Raw genomic sequence first — 18,241 nt, 5'->3', positions numbered from 1 at the left:
GCTTTCCCACAGAGGGGCACCGGAGGCTGGGGACTGGCCAAGGATTTCACCAGCCACCTCTGGAAATGGGGGGGAGTTTTGACACTCACCTTCCACCCTGGAACATCTTCTGGGGACGGGAAGTAGGCACTGAGTGTGCAGGGACTTTGAGGAGAGGAGTGAATCTTCCTCATGTACAGCCTTGTACATGAGAGGGGTCTGAGAGAGCGTACCTGAGCACCAGGTGGTGTTTCTGCACTCGTGTGTATGAATTGGGGCAGAAGCCTGTGTCATTTTCCCCCATTCAAGTCCTTCCTGAGCTCACTGAGCTCCTGAGGTGCCCAGCTGCCCCCGGATGCTGTGGGTGAGGTGACCCGGAGGGTGGCTCCTCTTCCTCTGTCCTCCTCTCAGAGGTTGGCCACGGTGGGAGAGATGGGCTTGATTTCTGGAGACATGTCATCAGCTTCTGCAGACAGCCCCCAAAGTTCTTTTTCCCACAGAAACTTTATCCACTTTCTGTAGGATGCTGGGAAAACCCTTATCACGGGGTCTTCTCAAGGGGCCCCAGAGCCCTGGGGAGCTGAGGGCAAGTTTGGCCAATTTCCCACCTGCCGCTGGCCTTTTCTGTCTTCCCCTTGTCATAAACAGAGCTTCTGTGCAAAGCAGAATGCATTTGCAGGACCTTTCACATGTGCTGACTTGTTCTGGGTAGAGCCATATTCTAGGACATTCCCATTTGAAAGTGTTATTTTCAGGATCGTTCTTATTTTTACAATATTTTAAAGTTTTTGTTATGGAAATTTGAAAACATATAAAAAGGTAAAAAGAATAGTATAATGGACCCCATGTACCCATTATTCTGCCAATCTTATTTCAGCAATACTTCTAATACTTCTTCCCTCTCCTCCTCAGGATTTATTTTGTAAGCAAATACCAGTCATATTATTTTGTCTCTACTTCAGTGTATGTTTCTAAACGATGAGGACCCTTTTAATAAATTTTAAAAAAACTTAACTACAATACCATTATGACACCTGAAAAACAACAGTAAAGAATAGAAAAACAATAGAGAAATCAAGTAAACCAAAATTGGTTCTTTGAAAAGATCAACAAAATTGACAATCCTTTAGACTGACCAAGAAAAAAGACAGAAGATTCAAATTACCAAAATCTGAAGTGAGAGAAGAGACACTACTATCAACTTCACAGAAATAAGAATTATAAAGGTCTACTATGAACAACTGTATGCTAACAAATCAGATAACTTAGAATAAAGGGGAAAATTCCTAGAAAGACATAAACTAGCAAAACTGACTCAAGAGATTAAAAATCTGAATAGACCTCTAATAAGGAAAGAAATTGAATTATTAATTTAAAAAATTTAATACAAAGAAAAGCCCAGGAGCAGATGGCCTCACTGGTGAATTCTACCACACATTTAAAGGAGAATTAATACCAATTATTCACGAACGCTTCCAAGAATTGTAAGAGAATACTTCCCACCCATTCTATGAGGTGTTATGCTGATAACGAAAGAAGACAAAGACATGGCAAGAAAACTATAGATCAATATCTCTTGTGAATGTAAATGCAAAACTCAATAAAATACTGGTAAACCTAAGGCAGCAACATATCAAAAGGATCATATACCATGATCAAATGAGATTATCCCAGGAACATACAGTTGGTTTAACATCTGAAAATCAGTTAATGCTGCATATGAATAGAATACGGGACTAGAGCCATGTGGTGAACTCAACAGAAGCAGAAAGGCATCTCACAGAACCCAGCACCCCTTCGTGATAAAACGCTCAACACACTGGAGCAGAAGGGAGCTTCCTCCACCAGGTCAAGGGCGGCTGTACCACCCACGGCTGACCTCATGCTCAATGGTGAGAGACCGGATACTTTCCCCCAAGATCAGGGACAAGATAAGGATGCCTGCTCTTGCCGTTTATATGTGACAGTGTATGGAAGGTTCTAGCCAGAGCATTCTGACATGCACACTGGACAAAAGGAACTAAAGGAAGTGAAGGCATGCGGACTGGACAAGAAGAAGTAAAAGTACCTCTATTTGCAGATGACATGATCTTGTATATAGAAAATCTTAAGGAATGCACCAAAAAACTGTTAGAGCTAATTAACAAGTTAGCAAGGTTGCAGATGCAAGATCAGTATACAAAAATCAGTTGTCTTTCTATATATTAGCAATGAACAATCTGAAAATGAAATTAAGAAAACAGTTTCATTTACAATAGCATCAAAATAATAAAATACTTAAGAATAAATTTAACCTGAGAAGTGCAAGACTTATACATTGACAACTACAAAACATTGTTGAAAGAAATTAAGAAAGACCTAAATAAATGAAAAGACATCCCATATCCACTGATAGGAAGACTTAATATTGTTAAGAGAGCAATATTCCCGAAAAATTATCTACGGATTCAGTGTAATCTGTATCAAAACTGCAGCTGGCTTCTTGGCAGAAATTGACAAGCTGATCCGTGAACTAATGTGGAAGTTCAAGGGATCCAGAGTTGCCAAAACAGTCGTGAAAAAGAACAAAGTTGGAGCGCTCACACTTCACAGTTTCGAAACTTAATACAAAGCTACAGTAATTGAGACTCTGTGGTAGTAAAGGTAGACATACAGATCAATGGAATAGAACTGAGAGTCCGGAAATAAACCCTCACACTTATGGTCAATTGATTTTCAACAAGGGTGCCAAGACCATTCAGTGGGGAAACGATCATCTTTTCATCACATCGTGCTGGGGTAACGGGATTTCCACATGCAAAGAATGAATTTGGAACTCTTCCTCATACCATACACAAAATTTAAGTGGATCAAAGACCTAAATGTAAGAGGTAAAACTATAAAACTCTTAGAAGAAAACATAGGAGCAAATCTTCATGACCGTGGATTAGGCAGAGCCTTCTTAGATATGACACCTAAAGCACAAGGGGTGGAAGAAAAAATAGATGAATTGGAGTTTATCTGAATTGAAAACTTTTATGCTTCAAAGGACACCATCAAGAAAGTGAAAAGATGACCCACAGAATGGGAGAAAATATTTGCAAATTATACATCTGAGAAGGGACTTGTATCTAGAATATACAGTCGGCCCTCCATATTCACATGTTCCACATCCACCGATTCAGCCAGCCACAGATCAAAAGGCCTATGATGGTTGTGTCTGTACTGAACATGTACAGACATTTTTTCTTGTCATTATTGCCTAAAGAATACAGTATAACAACTATTTTCATAGCATTTACATTGTATTAGGTATTATAAGTAATCTAGAAATGATTTAAAGTATATGGGAGGATGTGCCTAGGTTATATGTGTAGGGGAGGAACACAAATCCTCTACCCTCTGGATCCTTCTGGCTGGGGTACGAATTAAATTGACATGAGACAGAATAACAGGAGAAAGTCAACAAAGCTTTATAACATGTATACATGGGAGAGACCCAGGAAAAACTGGGTAACTCACTAAAATGGCGGGGGCTCTCGTCCTAAATATCCATCTTCAGTTAAAGACAAAAGAGGATGTTGGGGGTGGGGGCAGTCAGTTATGGGAGATTACCAGAAAAGCACAGTAAACAAGAGTAAGGTTATGCAGATTTAAGTCCTTGCCTTCCGCATCGATAAGAGCTTCTAGAGATAAGGTTGTCCCCCTTTCTTCCTGGTACAGAGAGGGAGATACCTATATAGATGGAGATTTCCCTTAAAATGTAAATGTCTCTTACAAAGGGTAAATTCTACTTTTCAGAGCTTCTCCCATGTCTGCAGTTTTTAAAAGTAATAATTCTCATTGGCCCAAAATAATCCTCATGCCAGAGAGACACATTTTGGGGTGGCCAATTCTGATCCCCCACGTATGCAAATACTATGCCATTTTATATGAGAGACATGAGCATCCATGGATTTTGGTATCCATGGGAGTCCTGGAACCAGTCTCCTGCAGATGCCGAGGGACAACTGTGTAAAGAACACTTACAACTCAGTAATAAAAGCACAACCCAATTTTAAAATGGACAAAAGTTCTGAAGAGACATTTCTCCAAAGAAGATATACAAATGGCCAATAAGCGCATGAAGAGCCGTTCAATATCATTAACCATCAGGGAAATGTAATCAAAACCACAATGGGGTACCACTTCATACCCACTAGGATGACTGTAATCAAAAAGACAGATAATAACACATTGGAACACTCGTACACCACTGGTGAGGAAGTAAAAATGGTGCAGCCACTTTGGAAAACAGTCTGGCGGTTCCTCAAAAGCATAGAGTTAGCCTATGACCCAGCAATTCCACTCCTGGGTATACATCCAAGAGAAATGAAAACATGTCCGTTACACACACACAATTGGGGTCATCATTACACCACAGCCCCTGTGCTCGAGCTGTGTGTTGTCAAACAGGCCACGCTCTCCTCAATGGAGGATGTTTTCTTCCTTCTAAATTAATCTGCTGATGTGGGAAGGGCCTCTGTTCCTCGCTTGTTAGAGAAAAACATTGGCCTGTATTATTTCTGGAGGCTTTTTTCTTTCAAAGTCATTTCAAAATGTCAAAGCCATTAAAGAAAGTTAAGTTGCCTTAATTGGCATTTTTATGTTTCTTTGTACCTCAGTCTTGGATTATTCCAGAAAGATTGTATTTTCACCTTCTGTTATCTGAGGGTCTGGAGCCTTAATATTAAACTGCTTAGCGCTTTGTTTTATTGTCATCAATTGTTTTATTTCCCCTGGTGAAGATAGTCAGTATCCTTGCTACAGTGCAGTTAGGTGTAATTTCTGGCTGTTGACTGAGTAATTGCTCTAATTAAATCATTTCCCCCCAGCACTCGAAGGGCTACGAGAACGGCACGCACAGACTGAGGCTGCAGAAGCACATGGTAACGGACGAGAAGAGCAAGCCTCTGGTGAGTCAGGCATGAATGCCACATATTTGGGAGTCAGAGCCGCTGCCTCAGTGACAGCCAGGGTCTCAACAAAATTGGGTCTCATATTTCTGCAGTAAAATTTGAGTTTGCCCTTGTTAGATTTCTTTAGATAGCAAGCTAAGCTTATTTTAAGTTTTTAAATCAAATTTGAAAGGGACTCATTCAACAAATGTTTGCCAGCATTTTAGTGTCACAGGCACTGGCCCCAGATGAGGCCACGCCATGCACATCATTCACAGTGTCCCCCCTGCTCCTGCAGAACTCACACTCCGAGGGACGGGGTCAGGGTACAGACAGAAAACCAGCAGTTTCTCCAGCAGGTAAATGCCAGGAAGACAGAGCCCGCCAAGAGAGGGGTGAGCAGGCACTAGTTGAGGCCTGGTCTTGGGAGCTTCCCTAGGCAGGCGGCATTGGCTAGAGCTATGACAGAGGAGAGGGACCGGTCTGCACGTACCTGGGCCAAGGGGCTTTCGGGTGCAGGGAGCGCCCGGTGGGCTGGGAATATGAGATGGGACCAAAAGGTAACATAAAAAGTTGTCTTCCAGCCCTCTGCCCTTGCACTCCACAGTTTATAGAAGAGCACATGGAGGCACGGAGGTGCTCAGTTACCCGCCTGGTCCTCCTTGGAAGTGGGGAGGCCGCACTGCAGCCCAGCAGTCTTGCACCAGCACCCAGGCCTTCACCAGCCCCTTCCCTTTCCGGATACTTCCAAGAAGTTCCTCACGTGGCTTCTGCTTAGGTGACCACACCGACCCGCAGGGGCGTTTCAGATTTGGTTTTAATCATTGAAATTATAAGCTATTTTCTTTTTAAATCAAATAGCTTAAAGGATAAATGTACTAAACAGGCTTCCTACTTTTTTCTTTATTGCCTAAGGAAATTTATTTGTGGTGATTGAAATAATGGAAGAGGGAAAAATGATATACATCTTGGTCCTTGGGTTTTAGGGAAATTCAACTGAAATGCTTTAAAATTGGATCCTCACACATGGAGAGCAGGGAGAAAAGCAAGCTCTCTGGGGTCTCTTCTTATATGGGCACTCACTAATCCCATCATGAGGCCTCCACCCTCATGACCAGAGGCCCCCCCTCCAGATACCATCACATTAGAGATTGGGGCTCAGCATATAAATTTTGGAGGGACACAAATATTCAGTCCATAGCATCAGGTCTTAATCAACGTCCGAATGGCTATAATTCTTGTCTGGTTGTTATTGAAGACAGCTTTTCCTTCGAGGCAAGACCCCAGGCCCTGTGTCCTGGTGCGGTTACTGACCAGTGAAGCTAGCCCTGTCTTCCGAGTATAACTTCCCTCTTTCCTTTTCTATTCCTTCTTTGAAAGTCTATTTACCAGCATGTCCTGGCAGGTCTTGTTTCAGGCCCGGCCACACCACAGGCTGACCTTGATGTGGACGTGACCAGGCAGGTGTTGGCCCCTGTCAATTGGTGTCGCCTTTCAGCCGGCCCCTGCAAGGGCCTCTGAGCACTAACCAGGCTTTGGTCCCAGCCCTTACATAGTAGGAAGCACTCGCGCACTGGCGGTGCCTCTTGGGTCAGCAGGCAGGATGTCCCACAAGTTCAGCAGGACACCCTGGTGGCCCCTTTCCCAGACTGACCCAGCTCAGATCCACTGGGCTCGGAGTTGAGCAGTACCCAGTCCCCTGGTCACTACCATTTTCAGACAGTACTGCTTAATTCTCTTGTATGCCAGCCATGATTCTTAGTGACGTAATAAGAAAATACATAAAGAAAAGAAGTGGGTGAGGAAGAAATACGAATGAAGAGGAGGCTCTGGTATCACTTGGCCATGTGGTAGACCCTCTCCTAGTCCTCATGGGATTTTTTGATGATTTTTAGGGTTGGTCGAAATTTGTCACCCTTGTAGTCACATGTCCTTCTTGTCATCCTTGGCTTCTCTGAGGGTTTTTCTGATTGGCTGTGGCTCAACAAACACTTCATCAGCTGAGTGGGTGTTTTAATGCTAAAGCTTATTCCACTTTGCATACAAGTGGGAATCCACAAATCTCCTCTGCGACAGCCCTTCTCACAGTGTCGCCGCAGACACATCAGGGTGAGGTGTGGGCTTATCATTTTTAGTTTTGAGCAGTCACTATTGCATACTCCCCCCATGTGTTCTTTTAAATAGCATGGAGCCCTTTTGCTTTTTGAAAGTGTAAACCTAAGAGTGGGGTGCCCTGCTGAACAAACCTGCCCAGCTGAGGCCCTCACAGGTCCTGTCAGACCCCCTGGGGCTCTTAGCACATAGCTTCTCGTGTCCTGGCCCACCTGGTGGCTCTGTTGCCTCTGTAATGAGGAGGCATCATCCTCCCCTGGTTTGTTCTGGAAAACCCACCATGACTTCACACTTTCCCCGTCTCCATACGCTGCAAAGGACTAGAATTTAGTGGCTGGGAGCCCCCGAGACTACGTAAAAGGTGAGTAGGTGTGGGCAGGAGGCCCAGTCCCAGCAGAGACAGGGCCTTCCCTCTGACTGTCTGTCTGAGCAGCTCCTCAGGCTTAGATAAAGAGCTGAGGGCTGGGTCTGCAGCTTTAAACCAGCCCAGGGCAGGTCCTTGGAGCGCTTTACAGAGCAAGGAAGGGCCGCGGAGGTGACCCAGGGTGTGAGGAGGTGGGTTTCCGTGCTGGAACTGCGATCACCGCTCTCTAAGTCAGAGCACTCTTCTCCTGGCTAAGCAGGGCCTTTGCACTTTATTTCTTCTCTTTGGCTGCATTTCATCCACCGGTCAACCTGTGCAGTGCTTAAAAACCTCTCTCCTGCAGTTCTTAGCCTTGACTACACGTTGGACTCATCTGAGGCCTGCCCCCAGAGACTGCTGTACTTGGTCCGGGGTGCAGCCTGGGCATCGGGATTTCTCAGAGCTCCCGGGAGATTCCGGAGTTTAGCCAGGGTTGAGAACTGTTGGACAGCTAGCATAATTCACAAGAGAAAGGTTCATTTTCAAACTCAAATCGTAGTTCTTTGTTTTCATATACCTTTATGGTGTTGTCATTAGGAAGACACTGTGCTTTCACACTGGGGGTTTGTCATCTTCATTCTGGAACATCAGATGTGTGCTTAAATGTGAATGTGTTCCTCCGAAGGCCAGCTCTTGAGGCCCACATTCTGCTCAGGGCGCCGGCTTCTCTGCGCTGTGGCTCTTGCTGCCCCAGGCACGGCGCGGAGTGCTTAACACCTACAGACTGCACTTGCTGTAGCCTACAACCCAGCCGTCCAAATTTCTCTTTTTCACTAGAAGAGAATTCTAAATATTGAGAGGGGGATATGGCCGTGCATTATCATTTTCTTTTTTTTTTTTTTAATTTAACTGCATTTTGAATCCAACTTGCATAGATTGTAGTGAGATAAATACAGTAAAACCCATTTGATTTTGTGGAAAGTCTGAAATACACAGAAACATTTCTTTTTAAATCCTTGACCTTCATAGTTCATTTGTGAGGAACATCGTTAGATCATCCTTGCTCTCACTGAAGCCCCACCCTGAGTTGGGGATCACTGTTCTTGGCTTTCATGAGTGCAAACTTTGTCCTTTAGGAGTGTCCAAAATATCGAAATTTATAAAATATTGGAATTGGTTTATCAATTTGAAAATAATGTTGTAGTTTCTGATAGTGTATGTCCATTGTGAACTCCTTAAAAAATACAGGATCGTGTAAAGAATTTATTGACATTTTCATAAAAATTACATGTAATTCCACCACTCAGTGATAACCATAGTTGGTTTAGACTTTAGCTTCTTTCTTTCTATAAATGGATCCTGTCGTTACCTAGTTATACAGGTACATATTTAAGCATTCTTTGAGATCGTAATGAAAATGCAGTTTTGAATGATGTTTTATTATTTATGTGTCATAGCATTTTCCCATGTCATTAAAATCTCACAATTTTTTTTTACATCTGCAAGATGTGTCGTTTGTATGGATGTGCCTTACCAATTTTTCTCAGTGGTGATGTGACATCTATTTTATTGTATAAGTATTTTTTCACTTTTCAAATTATTTTTCACAAATAGAGTCCTACAATTGCTGGGTCAAAGGATTTTGCATGTTTTTAGTTAGTATTTCCTTAGAACACATGAATGCTAATGATTTAAAGCAGTGACTACAGTGAGAATGTTATCCAGACGTCCCCAAGACCTTTAGAGGAGCAGCCCAGTTATTAGGAATTCCGGCCTCACTTCAACCAGTGGACTACTGGGTGACACCTTCTCTTCTCTTTTTTCTTGTCAATGGGATTCATCTCCAGGACCCAGAGACGCAGTGCTTGCTGCTGTCGGATGGAAAGCATTCTGTCCATCAGAACCACACCGTCGTCCTCCCAGCCGACGGCGGGAGCGGTGTGGCCGCCATCAGCTTCACAGGTGCCTTGAAAATCCCTGTGAGTACACGTGCCTGGGGAGAGTTTCGAAAAGGGGCGTTTGTGCTTACTATGAAAAGAAACTGGCTTGTTGATAATTCTAGGATCCCTGGGTTAGAAATCCATAGACGTTTCGAACTGGAGTCTCAGAAATGAACAAAGCTGCCATGTTTTGCTTGCCTCATACTATGTTTAAAAATTTTTGAAATTCGTTGTCTCCTAGAAATTCAGAAATTTCATAAACAAATAGAGCTTCCCAGCTTCACTCAAAAAACCAGAAAATCTGGCTGCCCTGGGCCTGCAGCCCCGTGGCCCCGTCCCTCCTGGTGCGCCCCTGCCTGCGGGCCCAGAGACCCTGAGTGGGAGCCCCTGGGAGGCACCGCCTTCTGCTCTGTGGCTTGGAGGAGCCAGCTCGGTTTTCTTTACCCTTTAAAGCACTTTTGGGAGCACAGACCTGGTCTCATTGACCCCTGCTTGTTAGCAGGGAAGGAGGAGGGAGGGGGGTATGCAGAGATCAAAGAAAAGACAAGCCACTCCAGGACGCAAGGCTGATGGTCCGTGGAATCTGAACTTGTTCTCTGTTTAAAAACCAGGTGTGCTGGTGCGTGGGTGGGGCGGCCGGCCGCCCCTGACTCTGGGCTGGTAGGCGCAGTGCCTGCTGGGGTCGGAGGGAGTGGTATATCATCAGGGCAGGAAGGAGATTCAGGGAGCAGGTTATTCCAGACAGGGGTTGGGGGAGCTTTAGATGTTCTTTTATCAAATTCATGGGCTCCCTCAGCAGAGCATCTGGGGAGCTACGTAAAAGGATGTTTGGAAGCTGTGTTCCCCCGATATGGTGAGCCGTGGAGGGCAACCAAGGCAGAGGACCAAGAGCAGGAGCACGTGCAGCGGGGAGAGAGCAAACGCAGCCCCGTGGGCTGGGATGGCCGGGTCTGCGCACCACACTTAGGAACGTCTGGGCTTCTGCCCTAGGCTACCAGTAGACAGAGGAGCAAGTGTGGGGCTAGAAACATAAATGGTACAACCTAGAACCTTAAAATAACATCACAGAAATAGAAGAACTTTCACTGTAGAGCAAAGTACCACCAGCGCCCAGCTGACCCTAGGTCTGCAGAGAAACCCGGAGCTGGTCTCCGGCCAGTGGAGAAGGGTGAAGCCCAGGCCTGGCCCCCCCGAGTCACTGAAAAAGATTTCTGTGGGCTGGCCCGTAGGAGATGCTGGTTTTAAATAAAAAGTTATTTTTAAAATTTTGTATTAATACCAACTAGTAATCTTTCCATTGTACCTTCTTGTGGAGCTGCCTCAAATGCTTGCACTAAAAGTAGGGTGCACTCCGGTAAATAAATCCAAGTGGGGTCGTGGAGAGAGCGGGCTTTAGAGCCCGGCCTGGCCTGGCCCTGCCGCACACAAGCTGGGTGTCCCAGCTGCTCTGAGCCTCCGTTTCCTCATCTGTAATACTGGCTCATGCCTGGCGTAATACTTCACATTCTGAGGACTCACGAGACCCTTAGTAGTAGCACCGAGCACAGTGGCAGGCCCAGGGTAGGCGGGCAGTAGATCACACACATCCTCAGGCTGGAGTATCGACTGGGAAACATGAGCTCTCTAATTCTGATATCCCTCACGTGAACTGAGTCTCGTGTTCCTCGCTAGCTTTGCTGGGAGTTCCTGTGCCCATGCAGTGTGGGAAGTGGAGGGATCCGGTTCTCACTCCGATTTCCCAAGAGATGTCTGGGATTGTTGTCTCACAAGTGCTACCTCTTGCTAAAAGTACACATAAAAGAAAACACAAACAAGCATCTCACGGGAGCCATCAGACTCCTCACCGCGATTTCCTTGGGAAGATCTGTGTTTCTCTTCCCAGGGTTGTCCCCAGCACCCGCTGGTGGTTTAGTCCCTGCGGGGTGCGGTGGTCTATGTGTCTCAGAGTGCTCAGAGTCGTTTGTTCTGTGTGTTTCTGGGTCGCTGTATAATTTGCAGTGGTTTCAGTTTCAAGGGAAAAAGAAATCAGCACTGACTACTCAGTGATGGGGTGACTCTCCTCCAGGCGCGCGCCCCTTGAGAGCTCCTGTGCTAGCTGAGTTTTCAGAGCCATGTGCTGTGAGAATCAGATCAGTGGGTCTCGATCTTAAAAGGCAGTCGTGTGCTGTAGGAGTCTGTGTGGGTCAGTTCTCCCATGATCTCACATCCTTGGGCTGTACAGTACATACAGCAATACTGTATCATCTCTCCCTGCACACAGCTGGAGGTGCTAGAATCAGACCAGAGATGTGGGCTGTTTTTATGGGAACGAGGTAATTTGTAATGCTGTTGCATACTTAAATAAAGCTGCTGAGTACACGTTTGGGGTACACACTGCTCGCTCTCTCTTTCAGGGTGTGATTGAGTTCTCTCTGTGTTTGCTCTTTGCGAAGTTGGTCAGCTACACTTTCCTATTTTGGCTTCCGCTGTACATCACAAATGTAGGTGAGTGTCTGTTGCTAGAAGCGCAAATGTTGAGTTATATGCAGTGGCTACGATCCAAACTCACTTTCCTCTGCTGGTTTCTCTAGGCTTGGAACAAAAAGTCCTGCATGATGCATGATGATTTGAGAGACATGCTTTAGAATCAAACATGATTAGTAGAAATGTATAGATAAAAAAGAATTTGGATATGAAAGTTTTATTGCTATAATAATAACCTTGGTGGGGTTTAAAGGATTGACATGTTATATCCCAGCTGTGGCTACCAGTTCTGTCAGGCTCTTCCTATCTGGGGCAGCCTGCATTTAAATTTAGGCTCCATCAAACTTGGGGTCATATTAGCCAGTGAGCAGGCATGGAGGCCCTGGGAATCTGAGATACTAAATGCTTAATAATCTGACCTGGAAATTGCTTCTTGGGGATGAGTTCTCATTTTAGGGAGGGCTAACAGTTTGTCTTACATTTCTGAAGTCCAGCAGTGGCCGAAGCTGTAGATTATTGACAGGACGTACCAGGTCAATAGTAATGTGTGCTCCCTGTACTGTGTGTGAGCACAAGAGGAAGGAGGAGAGGAGGGACCAGCAGTTCTTAAGAGAAGAGATCCTTGAGTGCAGGGGTTGCCACTGCAACTGAAGGAGGACGGGACGGTCAGGACAGGGGATGGTCAGGGAGGGCCCCAGGCCTCTGGGCCCAGGAGTCAGGGATTTCAAGGAGAAAGAAGAGAAACCAGGGTCCCTGAGAGATGCAGGCTCTGGTGAATGTGACAAAGAGGAGAAATGTGGAATGTGGGTGTTCACAGAACACAGAGCACGTATTCCCAGCAGTGTCGTAAGGACAAGCAGAGATGGACATGAACCCAGGTCAGGAGGGCTGAATTTCACAGGGATGGAAGTTGAAGAGGCAGCGAGGGGACTGTCCCACATTATCAGGGACAGCAGGTGTGGGAGGGACGGGAGGGGGTGGAAGACAGTAAGGAGCTCCCCAGGGGTTCTGAGCTTCCTTCCCTGTCTAGCCACCCCCACTGTTATGGCAGGCAGCCACACGCAGTCTAGACAGGTGGGCCCTGGATGGACAGGTGCTGTACCTTCTTCCTTTGTTCCCCTGTGATTGCAAAAGGGGTGACATTTTCAGGACTCGGGTCCCAAATGGCTGCATTTCCAGTCTGAGGGATTGTTGGAAAAAAGCAAAGTTCCCTGTGCGTGCCGTTCAGGACACTAGGAAAGGCTGGGCTTGACCAACAGCCCAGAGGCTTCCCAAGTCTCGTTTCTCCTGCCCTGGCCAACTTGAATCCACCTTAGAGCTCAGGGCTTGTGCAGAGTCATGCGGCCTCGGTTTCGTCATCTGTAGTATGAGAAGGTTCCAGTCCCTTCCAGATCGAAAACCGTGCGGTCAGATGGCTTGTGTCACAGGGTACTCTTACAGTGCCAGAGCCTCTTTACCACAGGACTCTTCCCAGGCCCTACCTCTGTCCTTCTGTGCAGCATCTAACTTTACAGCCATCCCGAGAGGACACTGAACCACTGAACCACACGTGGGATAATGATTAGACTGAGCCAGGTCGGTCCTCCTTTTCCGGTTAATAGTGTCTGGTTTTCATCCTTTCTGTGTGTCTACCCACGTAGTGGACTGCTTTTTTTCTTTTAATCTGAGTTAACTAGTAATTGCTACTTGGTTTAAATCATGCTTGTGAAGCAAAAGAATGTTAGGTGTGGCTATTAGACTGCTGTGACTTCCCCACGTGACGCTCTGTTGTCATTTTAATAGATCACCTTGATGCCCAGAAAGCCGGGGAGCTCTCCACCCTGTTTGATGTGGGTGGAATCTTCGGTGAGTTCCTGACCACTTGTTCTGCTTCGACAGGAACTTTAACAATAATATATACACACCTGTGGCCCAGGATCTTCTTCAGTTCACGAATTACTGAGTGGAAAATGTGTTCCCCAAGAACACGCTCAGGTCGTGTCACCTGAGCGGCGCATGGCCGTCACTCTGCGGAAGGTCCTCTTTCCACGTCCTGAGCCCTGACTCTGAGCTTGAACTAGCGCTCCCTCAAACAGGAGCACGCCTCACAGTAGGCCAGACTGACGGTTAGTACCCTAACCAAAAAGGGGCCTTGGGGCCAGTCCAGAACCAGACCCCCAGACTACCCCGCAGTTTCACTGGGAGACGCCCCCCAGTCCCTCACGTCTGACCACACCACGTAAGGCCCGCTCAGAGGTCAGGCACCGCAAAGGCCCGGCTTCCTACTGATGGTGAGGTGGAGGGGGGCGCTCTTCTTGCTGCTGTAGCCTATGTCCTGCTTCCTCTCCTTGGCATCTTGCCCTGGGGACCCGAGCCCCTTCCGAACCCGCCCCTCTGCATTGTAGGTGGGATCCTGGCAGGTGTGATCTCAGACCGACTGGGGAAAAGGGCCTCGACCTGCGGCCTGATGCTGCTGCTCGCAGCCCCGACGGTGAGCCTGCACTCCCCTGCCTTGTCTGGGCCCCGACGCCTCTGGAAGTAGCCACACTGTGTCCTCCGCACCAGCAGACACTCACCCGTCAGGCCAGGCTCAGCTCAGTTCGTGGCTCATGGTTTCTGGGTGCTGGCCATCGCCTCAGAACCCCATTCAGTGGGCCCCATGGGCCTGCAGGGCCCCAGCTGCCCCGGGCCCGCCTCCGCTCAGCTTCCCCGCCACACTGCACGCTGCTAAGCCGCCCTCTGCGCACAGTGCTGCGCCTCGTTCATGCTTGGCGTTCATGTGCCACTGCTCCCCTTGAGACACCCTCCCTCTCCCACCCCCAGGCTCCTGCTCATCCTCTAGGATCCCCAGTGCCTTCCCTACCTCTGCAGGCACATCGACCCTGCCCAGCGTAGCCAGGGTCATGCTGCTTGGTAGGCGTTTGGGAGCGCCTGGCCGTGGGCAGGTGGCCTCCCTCCGTGCCTCAGCTTCCTCGTCTGAAAAAGGAGAATGACAGCAGCACTGCAGCACAGTGGGAGGGCGAGGATGAAACGGAACAGCATCATAGCATTTCTGTTCTTACAGCAATTATGTTATAGCATTTCTGTTCTTACAGCAATTATGTTATAGGACTATTATCACTCCTCAGCTTGCGTTGTGACTATCTGCCCGTCTGCCACTCCACTGGGCTGTGACTGTCCCCAGAACAAGGCCTAGTTTTCAGTCATCTTGGGGCCTTGGACGCTGCCCAACACAGATGCTCAAAGAACCCTTACTAGAGAGATGGCTGCAGGTGGCCCTTTGCTGCGAGGACTCCCGGTTCATTGGCCGCAGCTGTTCGGGGCAGGCAGCCTGAGGAGGAAACGGTTAGACCAGATATGGAGCTCACCGCGCGCTAGATTAGAACCCGTGCGTCCAGAACAAGGCTGGGGACTGATTTGCCAAGCACTGCACGGATGCCTGTCCTCAGACAGCCTGGCTCGGGCAGCATGGCCTACCTTCCTTTTCAGGGGTTTCCACTCTCTGGTGGGCTGCCTGAGAATTGCCTGCCTGGCTTTTCAGAAATACAGATTCCTGGGAGATCTTTTGGCTACTTGTAGTAAAGCGTTGTTTTTACCCTGTTCACAGCTCTATATATTCTCCACCATCAGCAAAATGGGTCTAGAAGCCACCATAGGTGAGTCCATGGGCCTTTCTTCTTTTCATTCACACATGTTTTTTGTTTGCACAGTTTGGGGAAATGAAATAAAAAATTAACAAGCATTCAGCTGGTATAACTGAGCGTATAATGTGGCTAAAATAATCCCCATGTCCCTCCCTGGGTGGGGCAGTTGGGAGGCCCATGGGGACGCTTGCTCCTGGATGTAAGGCCTGACCATCTACAGATTTGAGAGTGAGCATGGGAGCATGCAGGCCACATCGTCTGGGACGGTGATAAGCAAGGAGCCACTCACAGAAGCCAGATGTCACCTGGTGGCAGCAGGAGGGGCCGCAGCAGCCCGAGACCTGTACCCCTGGCAGGCGAGAGCAGGCCAGAGCTGGGGCAAGGTCGGTCCAGCTCCCAGCTCGTCTCCTCCCAGTTGGCTTCTGTCAGCCTCCATTCTGGGAGCAGTTGCATAACATTGGGGGACTATTTTTAACTTCCTGCAAGCAGCGCTATCAAATTATGGCTCTGACACTTCATAAATATTTTTTCTGACCTAACAAGCCAGCAGTGGGGATTGGAAGGGATGTAGGTTGGTGTGATCCCATTAAAAGTTATCCAGAAGGCAGGGTGCTGATATGAGAGGATCATGGCGTTTCCTGTGACCCTCAGTCCAGACGCTTCTGCACAGAGGAGTGTGAACCCGAGGATGGTTTGGGAAAGTGAGCCTAGAGGATGGTGTAGGAAAGTGCCTGTGCGTTTCCAAAGTAGGCACAGTGGTCCTGCCTGCGGGAAGCTCGCCTGCACTGGGTCTCCGGGTTTCCCTCGAGGGCTGCCGTCAGCAGCTGTGGGCTCAGAGAGCAAGTCCTCTCGACTGCAGAGAAGACTGTGGCTGGTGTTAGCATCCAGTTGACACCACAACAGGAAGCACTCGCTCACCCGGGTCACGTGCGTACTTGGTGCCTCAGGGTTCTTGCTCCCTCTCGCTGTGTCGCTGCTGCCCATTGAGGGTTGAGGAAACAGAGTAGCAGGTCCTCTGAACACAGCCTGACTCTGGGAAAGTGTGAGTGAACTTAGAAGACACATCCTGGGGCGAGTTTAAAAGAAGACGTTTATGACATTTACCCTGGCAGTTACCACCCCCAGGATGTGGGGACGGCGTCCCAGCACCGACCTGCATCCCGCTCAGGCCAGGACCCATGCATGACACCAGGTGTCCATCTATAGGGTCTCTGAGACCGTGGAAGCCCTCCTGGGGGCCCTGTTCTGCTCACTAAACCCTCTTCTGGTTTCTGTTTCCACAGCCATGCTGCTCCTCAGCGGGGCCCTGGTCAGCGGGCCATACGCGCTGATCACGACCGCCGTCTCTGCCGACCTGGTGAGTGGCCGCACATCTCAGCGCAGAGCCGTGGGTGGGGGCCGAATGCTGGCCTTGGTGGTCACGTCCTCCATTCACAACAACAATGGTCTCTATTAGTAAAATCGAGTGTTTACATAAGCACCTTTTCTGTGGATGACCAGTGTCTACGGTAAGAGTCTTCTGAAGCAAATAAAGGGAGATGGCAGCCCCTGTTCTATAAACGAGGGGGCTGAGAGGAGACGAAGGGACTCATCTGAGGCCCAGGTCTGAAGCCAGCAGTCTGGCTCGCTCCTCTGAGCTGCCCTTGCTCAGGCCCTGGGGCTGGTGGCCGTGCACCCCAGAGCCTGCCCTCGGTGCCTCAGCAGGGTGAGGTCAGCTCCTCCCCTTCGTCCGGCCCACTCTGGGTGCCGCTCTGTGCCCGGCCCTCTGCTGGTCTTGGGGACTGCAGAGACAAGCCAGATGGGGTCCTGGCCCTGGGAGGACATTTTCCTCAGAGGCAGCTGGCATGGTAAAGAAATAGTGCACAGGATGGTAAATGCCAGTGCCACGTGGCAGGAACCACCCAGGGCCTTGGGCCCCCAAATCCTTCCTGGAGGAGGAGCTTCTGACAAGGTGACATTCGACTCCTGACCACAGAGACCCAGAGGAGGCAGGGCCGTCTCCTCTACCTGACGTGAAAGATGGACATTTCACACGGAGGTCACAGGCGGACATCTGAAGGAAGCACTGCACTAAAATACGAAATGCCCTTTGAAAAGTAGTTTCCGTAATTAAATGGGAGAGAAGAGAGATCTCCCAGATAGAAGAATCTATATAGATACTCCATCCTCAGGGAGGGAGCACAACTCCCCTCTCCTTGGGTGTGGGCTGTGCACAGCGTCCTCCTCCCACAGAGGACAGTGTGGGGAGGGACAGAGTGATGCCGAGTGGAGAGACCGGGGTCGCGTCCACACCCACAGTGACGGGTCACGTGGACAGCACGCACCCTGGGTGTGATGTGGTCCACACCCTATCTAGTCATGAGAAAAACATCAGACAGTTCCCAGTTGAAGGACATTTGACTCCTCAAAACTGTCAAGATCACCAGAAACCAGGAAGTCTGAGGAACTGTCACAGCCAGGAGGAGCCTAAGGAGACACAACGACTAACTGTCATGTGGCTTTCTGGATGGGATCCTGGAGCAGAAAGATTAAATTAGACATTAGATAAAAGCCAAGGAAATCTGAATACAGTATAGACTTTAGTTAATAGTAATGCATCAATGTGGGTCATTAATTATGACAAAAAAGCATAACAGTGTAAGATGTTAACACAGGGGAAAGTGGATGCGGGGCCTACAGCAACTCCGTATACTATCTTTGCAAATTTTCTGTGACTCTAAGACTAGTCTAACATTAAAAGCCTATCTGAAGCCAAAGCAGTTCCCCAAAAGTGGTTTATAGACTGGTGGGCAGGATAGCAGGGCTTCTCGGCCAGCACTTCCCCGACTCCTGAGTCCCTGGAACTTTCCTTTGGCTCCAGTGGTC

At 48.2% G+C, this 18,241-nt stretch overlaps 1 protein-coding gene across 6 annotated transcripts in view; it reads left to right on the top strand.

Annotated features, from left to right (window-relative positions):
• The window catches only part of SLC37A1 (solute carrier family 37 member 1), a 66,313-nt gene that overhangs the window by 34,697 nt on the left and 13,375 nt on the right, over positions 1 to 18,241 (top strand). For 3 of the 6 annotated variants that reach the window (XM_087418049.1, XM_087418045.1, XM_087418046.1), the window contains exons 10-15: positions 4,833 to 4,913; positions 9,198 to 9,329; positions 11,684 to 11,774; positions 13,536 to 13,598; positions 15,340 to 15,388; positions 16,660 to 16,733. In XM_087418049.1, the coding sequence (XP_087274175.1) occupies positions 4,833 to 4,913; positions 9,198 to 9,329; positions 11,684 to 11,774; positions 13,536 to 13,598; positions 15,340 to 15,388; positions 16,660 to 16,733 (490 nt within the window). Of the gene's footprint in view, positions 1 to 4,832; positions 4,914 to 9,197; positions 9,330 to 11,683; positions 11,775 to 13,535; positions 13,599 to 14,137; positions 14,224 to 15,339; positions 15,389 to 16,659; positions 16,734 to 18,241 lie in introns of all 6 variants that reach the window. The other 3 variants (XM_087418047.1, XM_087418048.1, XM_087418050.1) reach the window with 2 other exon arrangements.

This window comes from Ceratotherium simum, chromosome 27 (genome assembly GCF_057802395.1).
Source record: "Ceratotherium simum simum isolate JZ-2026a chromosome 27, ASM5780239v1, whole genome shotgun sequence".
Classification (NCBI taxonomy): Eukaryota; Metazoa; Chordata; class Mammalia; order Perissodactyla; family Rhinocerotidae; genus Ceratotherium; species Ceratotherium simum.
The sequence above is the reverse complement of the archived record's forward strand: the minus strand, read 5'-3'. Positions and strand labels throughout refer to the sequence as shown.